This window comes from Manis pentadactyla, chromosome 12 (assembly GCF_030020395.1).
Source record: "Manis pentadactyla isolate mManPen7 chromosome 12, mManPen7.hap1, whole genome shotgun sequence".
Classification (NCBI taxonomy): domain Eukaryota; kingdom Metazoa; phylum Chordata; class Mammalia; order Pholidota; family Manidae; genus Manis; species Manis pentadactyla.
This window is the reverse complement of record NC_080030.1, coordinates 457,200-479,239: the sequence shown is the minus strand read 5'-3', so window position 1 is coordinate 479,239 and position 22,040 is coordinate 457,200. Positions and strand designations below refer to the sequence as shown.

Here is a 22,040-nt window from a genome sequence, read left to right as displayed (position 1 = left end):
CTATCCTTTGGGGTGAGTGGTGTGTTGAAGTCTCCTAGAATGAATGCATTGCAGTCTATATCCCCCTTTAGTTCTGTTAGTATTTGTTTCACATATGCTGGTGCTCCTGTGTTGGGTGCATATATATTTAGAATGGTTATATCCTCTTGTTTGACTGAGCCCTTTATCATTATGTAGTGTCCTTCTTTATCTCTTGTTACTTTCTTTGTTTTGAAGTCTATTTTGTCTGATATTAGTACTGCAAACCCTGCTTTCTTCTCACTGTTGTTTGCTTGAAATATGTTTTTCCATCCCTTGACTTTTAGTCTGTACATGTCTTTGGGTTTGAGGTGAGTTTCTTGTAAGCAGCATATAGATGGGTCTTGCTTTTTTATCCATTCTGTTACTCTGTGTCTTTTGATTGGTGCATTCAACCCATTAACATTTAGGGTGACTATTGAAAGATATGTACTTATTGCCATTGCAGGCTTTAAATTCGTGGTTACCAAAGGTTCAAGGTTAGCCTCTTTAGTATCTTACTGCCTAACTTAGCTCGCTTATTGAGCTGTTATATACACTGTCTGGAGATTCTTTTCTTCTCTCCCTTCTTGTTCCTCCTCCTCGATTCTTCATATGTTGGGTGTTTTGTGCTGTGCTCTTTCTAGGAGTGCTCCCATCTAGAGCAGTCCCTGTAAGATGTTCTGTAGAGGTGGTTTGTGGAAAGCAAATTCCCTCAGCTTTTGTTTGTCTGGGAATTGTTTAATCCCACCGTCATATTTGAATGATAGTCGTGCTGGATACAGTATCCTTGGTTCAAGGCCCTTCTGTTTCATTGTATTAAATATATCATGCCATTCTCTTCTGGCCTGTAGGGTTTCTGTTGAGAAATCTGACGTTAGCCTGATGGGTTTCCCTTTATAGGTGACCTTTTTCTCTCTAGCTGCCTTTAACACTCTTTCCTTGTCCTTGATCTTTGCCATTTTAATTATTATGTGTCTTGGTGTTGCCCTTCTTGGATCCTTTCTGTTGGGGGTTCTGTGTATTTCCGTGGTCTGTTTGATTACTTCCTCCCCCAGTGTGGGGAAGTTTTCAGCAATTATTTCTTCTAAGATACTTTCCATCTCTTTGCCTCTCTCTTCTTCTTCTGGGACCCCTATAATACGGATATTGCTCCTTTTAGATTGGTCACACAGTTCTCTTAATATTGTTTCATTCCTGGAGATCCTTTTGTCTCTCTCTATGTCAGCTTCCATGCGTTCCTGTTCTCTGATTTCAATTCCATCAATGGCCTCTTGCATTCTATCCATTCTGCTTATAAACCCTTCCAGAGTTTGTTTCATTTCTGCGATCTCCTTTCTGGCATCTGTGATCTCCTTCCGGACTTCATCCCATTTCTCTTGCGTATTTCTCTGCATCTCTGTCAGCATGTTTATGATTCTTATTTTGAATTCTTTGTCAGGAAGACTGGTTAGGTCTGTCTCCTTCTCTGGTGTTGTCTCTGTGATCTTTGTCTGCCTGTAGCTTTGCCTTTTCATGGTGATAGGAATAGTCTGCAGAACTGGGACGAGTGACGGCTGGAAGGACTTCCTTTCTTGTTGGTTTGTGGCCCTCCTCTCCTGGGAGAACAGCGGCCTCTAGTGGCTTGTGCTGCGCAGCTGCGCGCAGACAGGGTTTCTGCTTCCTGCCCGGCTGCTATGGAGTTAATCTCCGCTGTTGCTGTGGGCGTGGCCTGGCTCGGGCAGCGACTCCAAAATGGTGGAGTTGCGTTGGAGCAGGAGCTGCTGGGAGGCTATTTATCTCCGTAAGGGGCCTCCCTGCTCCCTGCAGCCCAGGGGTTAGGGTGCCCAGAGATCCCGGATTCCCTACCTCTGGATTAAGTGGCCCGCCCTGCCCCTTTAAGACTTCCAAAAAGCACCCGCCAAAACAAAACAACGACCACAAAAAAAAACAAGAAAAAAAATTTTTTTTAATTAAAAAAAAAAATTTTTTTTAATTAAAAAAAAAAGGTGGTCGTTCGTTTTTCTTTATTCTCCGGTGCCAGCCTCAGGCCTCTGCTCACCGGTCTTTCTGCCCTGTTTCCCTAATATTGGGGTCCCTGTCCCTTTAAGACTTCCAAAAAGCGCTCGCCAAAACAAAGCAGCAAAAAAGCAAAAAAAAAAAAAAAATGGTCGCGCGCTTTTCTTATGTCCTCTGTCGCCCAGCCTCCAGTGCCTGCTCACTGTTCTTGCTGCCCTGTTTTCCCAGTATAGAGGGCCCTGCACTCTGGCCCGGATGGCTGGGGCTGGGTGTTCGGCAGCCCTGGGCTCCGTCTCCCTCCCGCTCTGCCTGCTCTTCTCCCGCCGGGAGCTGGGGGGAGGGGCGCTCGGCTCCCGCGGGGCCGGGGCTTGTATCTTACCCCCTTCGCGCGGCGCTGGGTTCTCTCAGGTGTGGATGTGGTCTGGATATTGTCCTGTGTCCTCTGGTCTTTATTCTAGGAAGGGTTGTCTTTGTTATATTTTCATAGATATATGTTGTTTTGGGAGGAGATTTCCGCTGCTCTACTCACGCCGCCATCTTCCGCCCCCCTCTACATTTGCTTTTGACTGTGGCTGGGTTCAAGATGTGTGGTTATCTTGCTATCCTAATAGGGTGGGGCCTAATGAAAAGTTCAAGAAAAGGTTGAGGTGCAAATTAACAAAGATTGCTTGGTCATCTGTGATTTGTTTAAGGAATCCGAAGGCAGAAGGGGACTCAGGACTCTATTAGTACAACTCTCTGCTTTACAGACCTTAGACTACCCATGACCCATGCAGTCTCCTGACGGGTCATTCTCTGTCCCACCAAGGAGTCCTGCCTTGGTACCTTTAAGTCTCTGTGGATGATGCCATTCTCATGGAGGTATTTCACTGCTGACAAGACCTGCTGGATCACCAGGCTGGCATCCTTCTCTGTGTAGACACCCCGCTCCAGGATCCAGTCAAAGAGCTCCCCACCAGAAACACTGCGGGCACAGGGGCAAGTGCAGGAATCTAGCTCTTATTTCAGGTCAAAGGGATGTGAATGTATTTGCTCTGCAGCCATGGACACAGCTGCATCAGAATAGGCAAGTGCTCATGGACTGTGCAGAGAGGACCCCTCCAAGCTCAGAATACCGCCTTTGCATGCTGAAGTGGTATCACTAAGAAGTCATTTTTCTGGGCCAACCATTGACCACTCCCTGGAAATGTCTTTTAAAATGCAAAATGCCCCTGGTTACGGTCTAGAAAGAAGCCAGTAATCTCTTAGAGGGGACACATGTCTTAGCTGCCTTCCTCCCTGGCCTATGGCACAGGAAGGCATGCTAGAAACTGAATATGGTGAGACTGAAATCAGGCAAAGTGAGAAGGTGTTCCAGTAAGGCTAAAAGTGCATATGACATGATTTCTTTCCTTGTTTTGCAACTCTGGGCTGTCTAAAGTGGGAATTACAGGGTGGAGGTGGAGTGGTGTTTTAAGGCTCAAGTGAAATGGAACGTTCTGGTTCAGAGGAGCGTTAAGATGAGGCTGGCCCTCCTCTCTTGAATGCCATCTCTACTATTTTGCCAAGAAGTTTTCTGGTCAGTAGTGGAATAGCTTAGTGGCAAAGAACTCATGACTTCTTAAGACAGACTGATTTATCTTTTGTCACCTTCTTAGTATTTCTATAATAATGATGGAAGTTGACTCCTGTAGCTTCTACCAGCACATACCACTGGGGCCACCCAGGTAAAGAACACCGTCCTTTCCTATGAGCCTTTGTAAGTATGTGAAGACAATGAGATGCCCTCCTGAGGTCTTCTCTGGGATTAGCACCCCTGAGTACTTCAGCCATGAGCCCGGGTTTCTGATCTATCGCAGGTGTCCCCCCACGGTTCCATGACATTTGGATGTGAACATGCACACAGGATGGGGCCATGCAGTGATGAGGCAACAGAGCTTCTTCAATCAACATGCACACCATCTACTCCTTTGGCTTCTGTCCTGAAGCTCCAGGCTCTGCTCTAGGAGCGGCAGGTCCATGAGAAAGGTACTCTGGGTGCACAGCTGTGAATTCCTGACTCAGACTGACCTGGGTCCTGGAGCTGGTCCTCTCCTAGGCATGGCCGCTCTTCAGTGACATCTGAATCTGCCTACCTCCCCGCCTCACCTGGGCTGTCTGAGTGACGGTGGGAATCCTGTTGAACTGGCCACTTGGTCCCTGTTGACTTGTTAGTCCTGCTCTGGGCACCCTCTACCTCACTCTCTTGACTTCCTGATAGTCACTGGGACTCAGGTGAGCCTAGGAGTTACTAGGCTGTTTAGGCTTGAGTCAGCTCATTAAAGTTTCTGAGGAATCAGCCCATCAGTCAATAACATGAATCCAGCCACAATATGATTACACAGTGATGTGTGTGTGTGTACTTGAAAAATAGAAGTATCTCTGGGCCCAAGGCTGAGCCCTCAGGAGCACTGGCCGATCCCTGCAGCAGTCACTCTCAGGCAGAACTCTTATTTATACATGATAATTATATGGAAACCTTTCTAATGAGGTACCATTTCTGGTCCAGATGGACACACACAATTACAGCCTGTTTTTAAATATGGACAAGTCTTGATCTTGCAATATATCTACCTGTCTTCTAATCCTACCATGGTTTTACCCTGAAGTGATGTTAAAGCATTTAATATCCAGTTGGATGGACACAGATTGACTGGTCAAAATGGACTCAAGCTATGGGCCCGAAAAGGGTTCTGAGGCCTCCAGTTACACTAGGCATTACCCCTTCTCTTATAGGGTGGTGTTTGTATGTGTGTGGGGGGTCTAAAAAGTCTGAGGGGAGAGACTGAACAGCAGGGGAGGATGCAGGGATTGGGGTCACAGCTATTTGCCAGCTGGTAGTTAATATTTTAATGACTGGTAAGGCTGGACTGGTACATACCAACTCAATTATCAGCTCAAGCTTTACTCCTCCATCCACATAGAACACGAGCATGACCAGTGGCGTATTGTATTTCACAGAACTCTTGGCATTTCAGGGCCTCTTGAACTAATCTTGATGTTGTCTTTTAATGACCATCCTTCCCTCACCACTAACCAGCCTCCTCTAGGCCCCCCAGACCCCGTGAGATGTCTGCGGAGGAAGTGGGTCCCCTTCACTCACAGCTGCATGACCAAGTAGCAGTGAGTAGAGCTCTCACAGATGTCCTCCAGGGTCACAATGTTCTCATGCTTGATCCTGGGAAAAGTAAGGGTCATGGTGAAAGCCATGTGATTTAGGTTGTCCGGACAGAGAATGCAGACCCAGCCCAACTGGACTTTTATTTGTTAGAGACTTTTGATGACCACGTTTAGGAAGATCATGCAGCTTTCCTACTGGGTAGGCAGTCCCAGTGAAATCCTGGAGAAAAGGCCCCCAGAGTGGTGTTCAGTCCCTATTTTTTAATGGATAATTGATCATCTTGCCTACAGGGAACAAACATTTCTTTGTTACTCCAGGAATGTCACTAAACTTTACCAAGTAAAAGGTAAAGGAAATGAAGGAGGCTAAGGGAGTGCCCGAAACTAGATTATTTCACACAATGGGTGCCCAGATCTCCTTCAGAAGCATTGCATGAAGAACATGGGCCATAAGAGGAGGGATTTAGGGCTGATAAGTGTCCTCATGGGTCACCATGGGGGAAGTGCCACAAAATCATTGTTTGAGGATATTGTGAGAAGCAGGACAGATGCTCATTTGGGGGGTCAGTTCTGTAGGATGTCTTAGATCAATTATTTTCATTCAGGGCTATTTTGTCCCTCAGGGGATGTTTGGTAATATCTAGAGGCATTTTGGATCATCACGATTAGGGAGGGAGCAGGTGCTATTGGCATCTAGTGGGTAGAGGCAGGAATGTAGCTGAACAGCTTACACTGCACAGCATAGCCCCCAACCCAATACAGAATTATCTGGTCTAAAATGGTAATAGCACTGTGGCCAGAAAACCTTGCTGTAGATGACCTCTGTCTAGGATTACTCAGAGCAGAGTAATAGCACAGTAAAGCAGAATAACCGTAATAGCTGGGGGGGCTTCGCTTCCCATTCTTCCCAGGCAGCAATTTTGTGCATATCTGTCCAGCAGGAAAATTTCTAGATGTTTTAATCATGGCTGTGCAGCACATGGGTTAAGAACTTAGACTCTAAATTGGTTGGTCTGAGTTTAGATCCAGCTTGGCACTAACGGAGTAACTGGCTGGCTTACTCAAATCTAAGCCTTACTTTCCATGTGCACCTCTCGCAAAGGGTTATATTGGGATTAAAAGAGATAATGCATGAAAAATGCCTAGTACAGTGCTTGGGAAATAGTAAATACATAATCAATAATACTGTCATCCTTAAGGCATTTCTAAAAATATAGACCTCTAACAATGGTTACCTGATGGATTCAACTACCCTTGTAAGCTGACAATACTAAGATGAACTTATCAATGGTTTACTCACTGAACACACGTTTATTGAGCACCTATGCTGTGTGGGACAGATGGTACAATGCAATAAGAAAGACGAACCTACTCCCTGTTCTCATTGACATTATTTATCATGGCATCCAAGACCCCTTTTAATAAGGTCTCCCTTGACCATTTTAATTTCATCTCCTGTCCCTTGACGGTACACACTCTGAGTTCTGGGACTCCCAATACTAACTCTGCCCTAGCATCCTTTGTACTTTCATGATTTTATGTTAAAACTTATGCTACTCTTGACCTGAATTGCCTTTCAGCACTTCCCTTCCTGCCTGAACAAAATTCTACTCATCCATCAAGGTCCCTTTTCTTTGAAAATGTACCTAATACTCCAAATTCATGGGAACACATGTGTAGACAAAATGAATCTCTGTTTCCTCCAAACTTTGCCTTCGGCTAGTGTGGCTCACATGCAATGGGATTAGAGTCTGTGGCTGCTACCTCTGTCTCTGCCCATAACATGTGAGTTCCTGAGGGTGAGGGATTTCGTTGGCCTCATCCTCATGGCACTGATGGCTGTTACACTTTGGGCACACCACAGGGGTTCCACAAGGCTGTATTGTTTGAGTTCTGCTGTAAACATTTGATGCTTTGTTAGCATAGACTCTATCATGATGGTTGGGAAGCTGAACCTACAGTTGCTTTGGTCCAAATTGAGAATAATTTCCAAAGCGTATGCTGCTTGCTTAACTTTTGATTCTTCCTGGTGTTGGCCCTCCATCAATTCTTGCCACCTTAAGGTCACTACTCTCTGGTCTGTGTGCACAAGTCAGATGCTGCTGCTGGTTGTTTCACTAGTCACTGAGCTGGAAAAAAAATCAGCCAAGATAGCTGTCTGGCCAAACTTGGCTGATTGATCACACTGACCCAAACTCATCCACCAACTCAGTCAAAGAGAGTATGTAAACTTTTGAATATGGAAATCCAGTGCCAGTCCTTCTTGAAGGTAATCTGGGAAGGAAATGTTTTGATCCCACATTTGTATCCAACACCCTAAGAGCCACTCACCTTTTCAACACAGCAATCTCATTCTCGAGACTGCTGTTCCAGAAGGCAGGGGACTTCTTGATGCACTTCAGGGCAGAGAGCTTCCCAGTCACCCTTTGCTTCACCAGGAAAACTGAAAAAGCTCCCCTGAGTAAAAGGTACGAAGAGATAAACACGACAGCACTGATTTGGCTAGCGAACATTGCTGGAGGCAAAACCAGAGGGTAGATGAAAGAAGGTGTGGCTTGTTGTTAGTTTCCACTGTTGTGATGGGCACCTGACCAGCTGTGCTGACGGCAGACCCTATCTGACATGCCCCTGTGTCGTTTCTCTCATCTATCACATAGGAAAGAAATAATTCGACTATAGACCCAGGGACCAGGTGGGTTCTATTTCTGGTTCTGTAATTGGGGAAGGACTCCCAGAGACTCTGCTTTGGCTACAGAGAGATTTCTCCACTTGGCAAATCCATTAAAGAGAGGCCACTGCAGAGTTCTTTTGCTTCGCTACTTTCAGTGTGGTGAAGTATGGCTCACCAGAGTGGCTGTCGGAGGGAGCCCTGGGGAACAGCACTCAGACACAGTAAGGGAGAAAAGACCCCTGTATCAGTTTTAGAGGGTGATAATGACCCTGAGCCAACTGTCAGAGGCAAGAGGGCTCTGCACCCTCTCATTCTGTAGGATCTGCCAGGACAAAAGGCAGAACCCAGCAGCTCTGGGCAGGCTTTCTGAAGATGGAGAGGATTGAGCCCAATAGGGACACAGAGTAGGACTGTGAATTACAGGCTTCTCGGTTTGAAGGGGGTCCTCTGGAGACCAGATTATCAGATGGGAGATTAACTAGTGGATGGTGAAGCTAGATTGTCCATGTTAGAACCTCAGCTTTTTGGGTGATAAGTTGCTTAACTTCTGCATATCTAGTTTCTTCATATGAAAAGTGAAATGTCAATAGTATCTGATTCATAGGGTTGTTCAGAAGATTAAATGAGTTAATGTACATAAAGGGCTTAAAAGCATTCCTGACATCTATTAAATTAGATACTATTGCTGCTTTTATTACTATTATTGCTTGGATATCATTAGGGAGAACCCTTGGTAGTAACAGGAGATAGAGTTTAAGTGAGGAAACAGCTGAGCCGTCCTCTCCCCTGCCATCTGGGCCTCTAGAATGAAGAGTCAAGCTGGTGTAAGGACTCTGAGGATCTGCACTAGAAAACAGTCGCTGTTTCCTGTGGCCGAGTTTCCTGTTTGCCCCCAGCTGCACTTGAAACTGAGTTAATCAGAGCCTTCAGAGCTTGCTCTATTCATTCACCCAGCCCTTCAATCAAGATTTATTGAGCACCTACTGAGTCTTAGACACTGGAGATGAAAAGGTAAGTATTTCTGCTCTTAAGGAGCCTGTAGACTAGTGAAGAATACAGACAAATGAGCAATTAACATTTGATTTGAAAAATGTTACTAGGCATTCAGTGAGTGCTTGTTTGGCTAACAGAACCTCTCTGTGTCAGGTACTTGGATTAATACTGGTCTAGCTTAGCATCTAGTGTGAGAGACAGGCCCATACAGATAACCAGTGGGTATTAGGGGGCCACAGACAATGAACACTTAGGACAGGACCTTTGCTACGGTTGGGCAGTTTGTATACTGCACAACTGCAGCAGATGCCGTTCACCTTGGAGACACTGGACACTTTCATATGGTTAATATATGTTTTTCCCAGAAGACAGCAGGCTAAAGGAAAGGGCTCATATTTCCTAATGTGGACCAAGTGACAAATTGCGGTGGCTGAGGAGCACATAAATATCGCCCGCTGACTGAAGAGCACCCTGAGTTCAGTTTTAAGGGAGGAATGAGAGGTAGCCCATTGGAAAAACCAAGTTGGAAGTGACGTTTCAGGTGCGGGTAGGAAAGAAGCATGAGCAAAAGCCTGGAGGTGCCGAGCAGGAGGTAGGGGTGGGCCGCCAGCGGGCAGTCCAGTGCTGTGGGTAAAGCAAGGGGCAGGGAATGAAGGGAGGAGGAGGAGGATGGTGCCAGGTTCTGTGCCTGGTTACATATGGAAAATGCCCTATGGTGTCTGCGTGATGGATGCACGGGCGGATGGGTGGGCGGATGTGTGAGGACTCTGGGTTGGGGTTCCTTATATGTTCTACTGGTCTCTAGACCCCACTTTCTTTATTACAAAATCAGAGCATTGAACCACATAGCCTTAAAGATTCCTTTAAGAATCTAGGATCCAAAAAATCAATGAAACCAAGAGCTGGTTCTTCGAGAAAATAAACAAAATAGATAAGCCTCTAGCCAGACTTATTAAGAGGAAAAGAGAGTCAACACACATCAACAGAATCAGAAACAAGAAAGGAAAAATCACGAGGGACCCCACCGAAATACAAAGAATTATTAGAGAATACTATGAAAACCTATATGCTAACAAGCTGGGAAACCTAGGAGAAATGGACAACTTCCTAGAAAAATATAACCTTCCAAGATTGACCCAGAAAGAAACAGAAAATCTAAACAGACCAATCACCAGCAACGAAATTGAAGTGGTAATCCAAAAACTACCAAAGAACAAAACCCCCGGGCCAGATGGATTTACCTCGGAATTTTATCAGACATACAGGGAAGACATAATACCCATTCTCCTTAAAGTTTTCCAAAAAATAGAGGAGGAGGGGATACTCCCAAACTCATTCTATGAAGCTAACATCACCCTAATACCAAAACCAGGCAAAGACCCCACCAAAAAAGAAAACTACAGACCAATATCCCTGATGAACGTAGATGCAAAAATACTCAACAAAATATTAGCAAACCGAATTCAAAAATACATCAAAAGGATCATACACCATGACCAAGAGGGATTCATCCCAGGGATGCAAGGATGGTACAACATTCGAAAGTCCATCAACATCATCCACCACATCAACAAAAAGAAAGACAAAAACCACATGATCATCTCCATAGATGCTGAAAAAGCATTTGACAAAGTTCAACATCCATTCATGTTAAAAACTCTCAGCAAAATGGGAATAGAGGGCAAGTACCTCAACATAATAAAGGCCATCTATGATAAACCCACAGCCAACATTATATTGAACAGCGAGAAGCTGAAAGCATTTCCTCTGAGATCGGGAACTAGACAGGGATGCCCACTCTCTCCACTGTTATTTAACATAGTACTGGAGGTCCTAGCCACGGCAATCAGACAAAATAAAGAAATACAAGGAATCCAGATTGGTAAAGAAGAAGTTAAACTGTCACTATTTGCAGATGACATGATACTGTACATAAAAAACCCTAAAGACTCCACCCCAAAACTACTAGAACTGATATCGGAATACAGCAAAGTTGCAGGATACAAAATCAACACACAGAAATCTGTGGCTTTCCTATATACTAACAATGAACCAACAGAAAGAGAAATCAGGAAAACAACTCCATTCACAATTGCATCAAAAAAAATAAAATACCTAGGAATAAACCTAACCAAAGAAGTGAAAGACTTATACTCTGAAAACTACAAGTCACTCTTAAGAGAAATTAAAGGGGACACTAACAGATGGAAACTCATCCCATGCTCGTGGCTAGGAAGAATTAATATCGTTAAAATGGCCATCCTGCCCAAAGCAATATACAGATTTGATGCAATCCCTATGAAACTACCAGCAACATTCTTCAATGAACTGGAACAAATAATTCAAAAATTCATATGGAAACACCAAAGACCCCAAATAGCCAAAGCAATCCTGAGAAAGAAGAATAAAGTAGGGGGGATCTCACTCCCCAACTTCAAGCTCTACTATAAAGCCATAGTAATCAAGACAATTTGGTACTGGCACAAGAACAGAGCCACTGACCAATGGAACAGACTAGAGAATCCAGACATTAACCCAGACATATATGGTCAATTAATATTTGATAAAGGAGCCATGGACATACAATGGTGAAATGACAGTCTCTTCAACAGATGGTGCTGGCAAAACTGGACAGCTACATGTAGGAGAATGAAATTGGACCATTGTCTAACCCCATATACAAAAGTAAACTCAAAATGGATCAAAGACCTGAATGTAAGTCATGAAACCATTAAACTCGTGGAAAAAAACATAGGCAAAAACCTCTTAGACATAAACATGAGTGACCTCTTCTTGAACATATCTCCCTGGGCAAGGAAAACAACAGCAAAAATGAACAAGTGGGACTATATTAAGCTGAAAAGCTTCTGTACAACAAAAGACACCATCAATAGAACAAAAAGGAACCCTACGGTATGGGAGAATATATTTGTTAATGACAGATACGATAAAGGCTTGATGTCCAAAATATATAAAGAGCTCACACGCCTCAACAAACAAAAATCAAATAATCCAATTAAAAAATGGGCAGAGGAACTGAACAGACAGTTCTCCAAAAAAGAAATACAGATGGCCAACAGACACATGAAAAGATGCCTCACATCGCTAATTATCAGAGAAATGCAAATTAAAACTACAATGAGGTATCACCTCACACCAGTAAGGATGGCTACCATCCAAAAGACAAACAACAAATGTTGGCAAGGCTGTGGAGAAAGGGGAACCCTCCTACACTGCTGGTGGGAATGTAAATTAGTTCAACCATTGTGGAAAGCAGTATGGAGGTTCCTCAAAATGCTCAAAACAGACTTACCATTTGACCCAGGAATTCCACTCCTAGGAATTTACCCTAAGAACGCAGCAATCAAGTTTGAAAAAGACAGATGCACCCCTATGTTTATCGCAGCACTATTTACAATAGCCAAGAATTGGAAGCAACCTATATGTCCATCGGTAGATGAATGGATAAAGAAGATGTGGTACATATACACAATGGAATATTACTCAGCCATAAGAAGAGGGCAAATCCTACCATTTGCAGCAACATGGATGGAGCTGGAGGGTATTATGCTCAGTGAAATAAGCCAAGCGGAGAAAGAGAAATACCAAATGATTTCACTTATCTGTGGAATATAAGAACAAAGGAAAAACTGAAGGAACAAAACAGCAGCGGAATCACAGAACCCAAGAATGGACTAACAGGTACCAAAGGGAAAGGGACTGGGGAGGATGGGTGGGTAGGGAGGGATAAGGGGGGGAGAAGAAGGGCGGTATTAAGATTAGCATGCATAATGGGGGGGTGGGAGAAAGGGGAGGGCTGTACAACACAGAGAAGACAAGTAGTGATTCTACAACATTTTGCTATGCTGATGGACAGTGACAGTAAAGGGGTTTATAGGGCAGACCTGGTATAGGAGAGAGACTAGTAAACATAATATTCTTCATGTAAGTGTAGATTAATGATAACAAAAAAAAAAGGAAAGAAAGAAAAGGGGGATTACTCCCTGATAGGATAAAACTAACTGTAAATCAATGATTAACGCATGCTTTAAATATCCTCAATTTTGGTCACTTATAGGGTGTCAGATGTTTGGCTATGGAGGTACATTTTTCTGATAATATTCCTTTCTCTTATAAAAAAAAGCAGTTCCTGTGTGGTGACCTCCAGTGAGTTCTACACAGTGGTATAAAGGGCATATCAAAGTGTGGGCATAGGGTCTCTTTGTGTTTATACAGAGGATCAAAGCCTAATTGAGCTACCCAGAAAATGAACTAAGATACGATATGAAGAACTTCCAACATCAGCACTCTCTGGAAGACTCATACCAGAAGATGATCATCAAAAAACCTCAACAAAGATCCAGGCACTGCTACAGTTGTAGATTCACTCATCCCACCAGTTCCTGGACTTTCCATGGGAATGAGGAAGGAGATATCTAAGCTGGCCTGTGCATACAGTAAAACAACAAATTTGACTGGATCTATACTGTTGGAACTCAACCAAGAATTAGAAAAGCAAATTGTAGCGCTCCAAAATCTTACAACTACAGACTATTTACTGTTAAAAGAACATAAGGGATGTGAACATTCCCCAGGAATGGGTTGTTTTAATTTGTCTGATTTCTCTCAGACTGTTCAAGTTCATTTGGACAATATCCACCATATCATAGATAAGTTTTCACAAATGCCTAAGGTGCCTAACTGGTTTTCTCGGTTTCACTGGAGATGGCTGGTAAATATAGGTCTGCTTTGGTTATGTAACTGTATTCCTATTATGTTAATGTGTGTGTGCAATTTAATTAGTAGTTTAAAACCTATACATGCTTATGTTACTCTACAACAAGATATGACAAAGAAATAATCAATCTTCCCATGTTTCCTTCCGCCTGCTACTTCTATAGCTTTTCTTCTTCCTTCCTAATTACAACCCTTAAATAGAATTCGTGCCTCATATCGAATTTACTGAGTATCATAATTCTTCCAAGTGGTAAAGATACCTCAAGACAAATGCTGGACATAGAAGCCACAGGGCATAAATCTGCAAAGAAGTAAAAAGCTAACCTTTTCAAACAATAAGGCTTCCCTCTCACTTACCAACTTTACATTTCCCTGTATGGCCCCGGAAGATGACTGGTTAGCCAGAGACGGGTAAGATTCCTCAAGGGAGGAACAATCTAAGACAGGCACAGTCGCAGGGGGGCCATCAGGTGAGAAATTGGGGATCAACAGAGGTGAGGCTTGGAACCTCACTTCCCCTGTTTTGAGAGAAATCTTCTGCATCCGTGGATGTTTTATTGCCCTTATCTAGCTTGGATTAACACATAGTCTACAGGCACACACCTGATCATCTACATTTGCTCTCTTACAACACTAAACTATGTTTTCTACCTTTATCTTTCATCTACCTACCACTTCAGCATTTTATTTAAAAAATAATAATAATAATAAAGGGAGAAATGTGGGATCCACATATAAATCAAGTATAAAAATCAAACGAATACTCATATTTGACATGATTGTTTATAGTTCATAATGCGTGATCAAAACCGAAAGTTTCTGTGATGACTGCCCTTGTACTGTTCACCATGTAAGAACTTATTCACTATGTAAGAATTTGTTCACCATGTAATAACTTGTTCGGTATGGTTCAGAAGATTGGAGACTGACAAGAATTAGGCTTGGGGTAGATTAATGATTGTGCATTGAGCATTGACTCCCCTATACAGAATTTTATTGTTGTTAACAACCATTTGATCAATAAATATGAGAGATGCCCTCTCAAAAAAAAAATAAATAAAATCAGAACATAAGGCCAGCATAGGCTGGAACAGATTAGAGATAGAACAAAATATTAAAGAGGACATCAAAGACCTAATATCAGACAGATTATACATAGTACTGATGACAAGGCAGACACAGAGTATCCCAGGTGAGGTGGCTATTGAACAATTCTAAATTTCTTGTGGCTTCAATCAAGGTGTAATGGTGGAGATGGAAGATTCAGTTGATTCTGGGTATATTTTGGTGGTCCAAACAACAGGATTTTATGGAAGGTTGGGTGCAGGTTATAAGAGAAAGAAGGGATCAAGGGTGGAACCAGAGAGAGAAAACTGCTCAGTACCAGAAAAATTGGAGTTGCCATCAATGATAATGGGAAAAACTGTGTGCATATAATATTTATAGATTATTATCAGGATTTTAGTTTCCAAGATGCCTGTTAGGCATCTATGTGGGGATGTGAAGTGGACAGCTGAATATACACTTCTGGAATTTAAATCAGAGGAGCTTTACAGAGACATAACTTTGGGAGTCTAGTGTGTTGATGGCCTACAAATCATGAGTCTGGATGCTATTGCAAGGAGTTGATGTTAGCTACATGGAATGATAAATCTGATCCAAGAGTCCCTCTAATGATGGGGTCTGGGGAGATTAGGAAGATGATCAGAGGAGGCAGAGAAATAGTAGCCAGTGACATGGGAAGAAATCCAAAATAATTTGATGTTTAAAGAAGATAAACAAAAGTATCCTAGTAAGAAATAAACTGAATCAGACATTCTTCCAAAGAAGAAATACAGATGGTGCACAGCATATGAATAGATGCTCCACATCACTGATCATGAGTGAAATGCAAATAAAAACCACAGTGAGATATCACCTCACACCAGTCAAAATTGCCACTATCCAAAAGATAAGAAATAATAAGTGTTAGTGAGGATGTCGAACAATGAGAAACCTCCTGTACTACTGGTAAGAGTGTAAATAGGTACAGCCACTGTGGAAAGCAGTACGTAGGTTCCTCAAAAAGATAAAAATAGAGATACCATATGACCCAGTAATTCCATTTCTAGGAATTTACACAAAGAAAAGAAAATCATTGATTCAAAAACATGCATGTCCCCCTATATTAATAGCCACATTATTTACAATACCAAAATATGGAAGTAACCAAAGTGTCCATAGAGATTATAAGGAAGACGTGGTACATATACATAATGGAATATTATTCAACCACAAAAAAGAAAGAAGTCCTGCCATTTGCAACATGGATGGATCTGGGGGTATTATGCTCGGTGACATATGCCAGGCAGAAAAAGGCAAATATGATATGATTTCACTTATTTGTGGAATATAAAACAGAGCAAAACACTGCTAGCAAAACAGCGGTAGATTCATAGACACTGGGAAGTGACTCGTAGTTACTAAGGGGAAGGCGTTTGTGGGTGGGTGGGACGGCTGTAAATTAGTAAAGCCCACTATGAAAAGTCATATGGCTGTTCCTCCAAAAGCTAAAAATAGAAATACCATGTTTCATATTTCCTCTTCTATAAATTTGCCTGAAGAAAACAAAATCCTTGATTAAAAACATATGCACTTCTATGTTTATTGCCACATTGTTCACAATAGCAAAGATTTGGAAGCAACCAAAGTGTCCATTTATAGAAAAATAGATAAAGAAGCTGTGGTACATACACACAACTGATTATTATTCAGCCATTAAAAGAAAGGAATCCTGCCATTTGCAACAACATGGATGGATCTGGATGGTATTATGCTCAATGAAATAAACCAGGTGGAGAAAGACAAATATCATATGAAATCACTTATTTGTGGAACCTAAAAACAAAAATAACAAAAATAACAAAACAGCAGTAGATACAGACAGAAGTGACTTGTGGTTAACATGCAGGGAGGGATGAGTGGAAAGAGTGAAGGGAGTAAAGAGGCATGGAAATTCTGAGTCATAATATAGGTGGGTCACATGGACAGTAGCACAGCATAGACAATATAACCAAAGACTCTCTAACATCTTCCTATGTTGGCAGACAGTAAGTCATGTGGGTAATTGTTAAACCACTGTGCCTTCTATTTGAAAAATATAAGATTGTATGTCAACTGTACTTCAATAAAAATATATAAACTGAAACCATATTACTGAAAACTCTATTAAAGAAAGGACTGAGAATTAAACAGTGGGGACTTGACAAGATAGCAAACCATGATGACTCTTTAAGAACCGATGGATGGGCCAATTATTGTTACTATGGAGAAGTAAGAGAAAGGGCCTCCTCTCCTGCAACATTCTGATGACTCACTCTCTGAGCAGCTTCTCATATATACTCTGTGATCAGTATGGGCTAAGTATGAACAGATATTTCACTACCGTTTTATAATTCCATGACCAGTGTTTCCCAATTTCATACTAGTAGCTACAAATTGTGTATCTATATTTTAAACCTAATGGGCTATAGACCAAAATTACAGGTTTTTTAGTCAATAATGTTGCAGTAAATTGCAAATTAACATAAAAGTGTTTAACCTGTGGTGCAATGTACCATTGTAACTATAACTAAAAATAAAAATGGGACTTGTTGCTTACCCCAATAAATTTAGTTTTAGCTGACATACTTGATGCAATAATTGAGACATAGGGTTTTGGTGCAGGGTCAATTTCACCCATTTCAACTCTCTTTCATGCTTATGAAACTCTCTTCCAAGTTCATGATCAGAGCATAGTTCTCAAGGGAGCTTGATATCTGCCCAGTCATGTGGTTCAGAGCAACCAGTTTTTCTGCACAAACATGTTTGTCCTTTCACACCCGCTTAGTTACCTAGAAGAGAATCTCAATATAGTTGCTTGTTAATAAAGTTACCTGAAATTTGAATATCAGAATAATTACTGTTTTTCTTGAATATAAGATGATATGCCAAAAATAAAAACAGCAGTTTATTATTAAAAAAATTAAGTTCTGCTAGATGTCTGGATCTGGCATTTCATGAAGAATCAAAAACAAAGGTCAAAATGTAAGAGAAGACCTGGCACCCTGAGTATGTGAAGGGCACCACTGCCCGAAGCCCCCTCTCGGATCGGGAGGTGTCCCCTCTCGTCACAGTGAGTAGTAACACACGGACAGCAGGGGTGACGTAGGTCACAGGCTCCTTCCCTCGGCCAGGCCTAAGACTACAGGAGTCACTCCACAGCTGGAGTGGGGGGACTAAGGGCCGTGTGAGCAGCTGCCGGGAGGGGGACGGGCGGCAACACACTTCCAATGGCCGAGGCCAGAGGCCGCAGACCCAGCGCTGAGGACCAGAGCACCCGAGCCGGCCGACCCTGAGGCCTCGCAGGGACATGGCTGGGATGCAGCCAGCCTCCCGCAGAGCTCCAGCAGCTGGAGACCCAGATCTGCATGCGGAGTCCCCACACCCTTAATGCACAGCTGGGGAAAGCTCCGGCCACATGGAGCAGGCCCGCACCAGGACTCAGCACGCGCCCGTCAGTTTCTGACCTTGGTTTAAACAGTTACATGTGTGAAAATGCGACAAATGACCAGCATCTTCAAGGATGAGGTGTAAAGCGAACTAACAGACATCAACAGCACTGACTTTGTTGTTTCCATAAATACTGTGCTTTCAGCTGGAGCACCATCACGGGCAATACCAGGCTGCACAGACGGAGAATCTTCGCATGGGGCAGCCGAGGCTGGCAGCCTCTGTTACCAGACTGCCAGTGAGACCTCGGATGCTTCAAGCAGCAATGCCAGTCTTTTCACTGCTTTTCTCAGTTGTTTAGGAATTAGTTTTTCACAAGAATGTCCATCCTAGGATGTTGTTTTTTCAACTGTTATTTAAAAATACTTTAAAATTCTCGGTTTTGATTTCTGTCTCAGTGAAAAGCAATGGATCTGTGCTCATAGGGAAGGTTCTGGCCTTTGGCCATCCACTTTGCTTGACAGGGACCCTCCCTGTCCATAGTTTACACCTGGGACTTACATTTACAGGTCTACAGGAAGTTTCAAATAGTTAGTTATGTTAACAAGTTCACAACTGCTGATTCTTTCACTTACACTTGTCAACAGTGTGTGTGTTTAAACATTTGAGTCATTCAAAGGCATTGCCAGGCCGTTCCTGGTGTGTTAATTCGGCGTCTACCCCGGCTGAGTACACACCTTACCTCTGATCAAACACGGGGTTCGATGTTTTCTTTGACACATGTGTTTTCTCCGACACATGTGTTTTCTCCTTCCTGACCTCCTCTTGTCTGGTAACAAATACATGTGGACGTACAGGTCACAGCCATCTTCCGAGAAGGCAATGAGATTCCTTGTAACACAAACCGGAGAACACTAGACATTAGAACGCAGGAAGACAGCTCCGTCACACTCGGGTCCCCGGCTCTGCTTTGTTTTCATCTGCATGCTGAGCACAAGGAGTGACGCCTGCCTCTGCCTGCTGCCCCTGCTCCTTCAGCATCTTTGCTGCAGGGGCATCTGCCTCCATGTCTTGAGCCTGGAGTTTGGGGGATATTCTGCTTCCAACACAGAAACTACCACTTCCCATAGAACTCGTACTGTCTTCTCCTGATGAGGCAATGAGGTCCCTTACAGCCAAATAAAGCCACCTCCCAGGCCCCAGGGCAGCCGTGCAGCATGCTGCTTACAGGACTGCTGAGTGGCACTCAGCCTTTCTCTGTGCCTGCTTGGTGCTGACCCCAGTCTCTGTCCTTCGACCCCTGAACCCTTCATAGATGAGAACCCAGGCTGCTGGTCTGGGCCAAAAACAGTCCAGTGTTGAATTACATGCAACCACTTCAGGCCATTCACCTGGCCACCACCTGGGTCAGGTTGGGGTGTAGAACCAGCACCCTCTGGGTGAGCCACATCCTGCACCACCCACAGCCCTCAAACAGCAAGCTCACAGAAGGTGCACAACAAATAGGGCTGAACTGAACTCCACATTTACATAACCAGTTAAGTGTCACTAATTTTATTTTCCTATGTTTCCACAGCTTTTTCTAAGATCCAAATATTCATATTATTTATTTATATCGATTCTGATACCACCTGAGACAAGTTACACAAAAGGAAAAAACCCGGTCACCTCCACCCATCACCAGCCATCACACAAACTGAAGCATAACACAAACAAAACCCCTGTGCAAGTTAGGACAGACCGGTCCCGACTGTGGGGAGAAGGGACACGTGTGCCAGAGGGGCCGATGTCCCCGGCATCCTCTTTGTGGAAAGACTATGGAAATGCCCGTCATGATCCCATGAACTATTCTGGAGCTGTAAATTGACATAAACCTACTCCTGGAAATTTAATCCCCAGAAGACGCCTCAATAAAAGAAAACTGTGTTCACTACTGTTGTGTGTAACACAGACATTCTAACCACCATGCAGGGAATGCCGTGTAGACCACAGCACAGCACTACAAATAGGACATGCTTAGGATATATTAGAACAAAAGCAAGTGAAACACTGAATACAGGGTCACAGGACAATCTGCTTTGTTCTTCAAAGTCAAAACAAGCCCATGTGCTGGTGACGCCAGAGCATCTCACGCCCACCCCCGCCCGCACCCCGCGCCCTCTCACCTGCAGGAGTGCACGACCACCACCAGCTTGTTCCTCTGCGAGCTGTGCCGCATGGTCAGCTGGATCTGCCCCAGCGGAGACTGCCCCAGCGTCGCCCCACTGGGGAAGCAAGCACAAGGTCACCGCCTCCTCCATCCAAGCGGCTGGGGTGCACCCACACAGTAAGGCCGTGCTCTCTCGATTAGACAGGAAGGGCTCAGAGCACCTGTGGGATGGGCCAAACCTGGGCACCAGCTGAGTTCATAGTTCAGTTGAGGATTAAACATAATGTAATTATTCAAAGCTGGCAGCCTTTGCTCTTAGGGCCCAAAGTAAAAACGAGGTCTCCTGATTATAAACATCTTTTCCATAGTTTTTATGAACTGATCCACAGCGGCCCTCTGTCACAGCCCCACGCGAGTGCCTCTGTTTCTCACTGACAGGCCATCTGCCGAGATCCACACTCCCCACTTGGATTCTCTCATGGCTGAAGCACAGACCCACAGGACGGCCCACAACCACTCCAGCCTGTGCTCCCCAGGGTCACCTCGGCCACTTTCCAAGCTGAGCTCCTGAGGAAAAGCAGTTTCTTTGAAATTCTATTTCCTTCTACAGCAAGAGTGGAAGGAACTGGTTCCTTTTCTCCAAAACAGTGGACACGAGAGAGTACCGAGGGGAAGAGTGTGCTAAGTCTGGGTCACAGAGGCCCCACAGACCAGCGCTCTGTGGCTGCCAGGAACACATACGCCCCACCCTGGCTGCACATCGCACTCAACACACCTCTTAGAACAACAAGTAGTAACAAGTGCCTCAAAGGGTAACCGTGTTCCTTCCTTCCACTGAGAGGAAAAGGCTAATCTGAGGCTGACAACTGCTGAGTGCTTTTCTTCCTTATCAGAGAACATCTATGAGCCGTGGGGTTTAAACAAGAATGAGCGCAGACATCCAAGACAGGCAGACGCGCCCAGGCAGCTGGAACGGGTGTTGATCAAACACGGACAAGCAGGGCCTATTCTTATACAGCAAACAGGTGCCACCCTGGGATTATGATTCAGCAAGTTGACTCCAGGCTCTGCCTTCCTGGTCTAAGGACAGGCACCAGGGCTCCTCCCAGTCACGGAACCTACTGCCCCTTCACTTTCTCATCCTTAAATGAGCCAAATACGAGGCCCCAAAAAATGGCAGGTTTATTGAAGTCAAAAGGTCAGACTCCAGTTATTCTAGCTGACATGGGAGGTGCTCCCTGTATGGTATGCACCACCCCCACCCCCTACCAGGCACAACAAGGGCAAAGGACATCTAGTTACTTTTCTAGCAGCCACAGCCTCTGCCGAAGCTCCTGGGTGGTGATGGGCAGTGACACATCTGAAGCGATGCTCGGGGTGGGCTCCTTGATGAGGAGGATGTGGCTGGGGGAGCAGGCAGCACTGGCCTGCAGGCTGGGGCAGCTTCCGGCCAGGTCACCTGGCTCTGGTGTGCTGGCCTCCACAGACGGGGTGCTCTCCTCCTCGCCAGGCTTACCATCACTCCCGCTGTCTGGCACGGGTGGGGAGGGTCCGCCATCTGCAGTGTGGGGCGACGCGGACATCTGAGCCCTGATGGGCATTCTCCTCCCATCCCTGGGGACAGAGGGTTGCTTTACTCGAGCTGAGTGCTGGTGGTCCAGAGACCTTTCTTGCTTTTCAAGGTGGAGCACCTAGAGTTGGAAATAAACACAAAATTAAAACTGTTGACACTGGTAATGATCTGATATGTGACCTGCTTTAGATATATTCATTTGCAAATATGTCTTTAAAACACAAAACATTAAAAATGATCTAGTCTATCTGTTCAGCTATTCTGTTATTAAGGCAACACCACATTACAGAGGGTTTCGAAGAGGAAAGTTATAG

General features: G+C 44.1%; 1 protein-coding gene across 1 annotated transcript in view; it reads right to left on the bottom strand.

Annotated features, from left to right (window-relative positions):
- Positions 1-22,040, bottom strand: part of LOC118930377 (calcium/calmodulin-dependent protein kinase type 1G-like) — a 41,824-nt gene that overhangs the window by 12,860 nt on the left and 6,924 nt on the right. Inside the window, 7 exon segments of the mRNA XM_057489530.1 lie at positions 2,821-2,959; positions 5,117-5,191; positions 7,465-7,590; positions 18,747-18,863; positions 19,233-19,340; positions 20,170-20,268; positions 21,456-21,844. Coding sequence (XP_057345513.1) covers positions 2,821-2,959; positions 5,117-5,191; positions 7,465-7,590; positions 18,747-18,863; positions 19,233-19,340; positions 20,170-20,268; positions 21,456-21,844 — 1,053 coding nt within the window.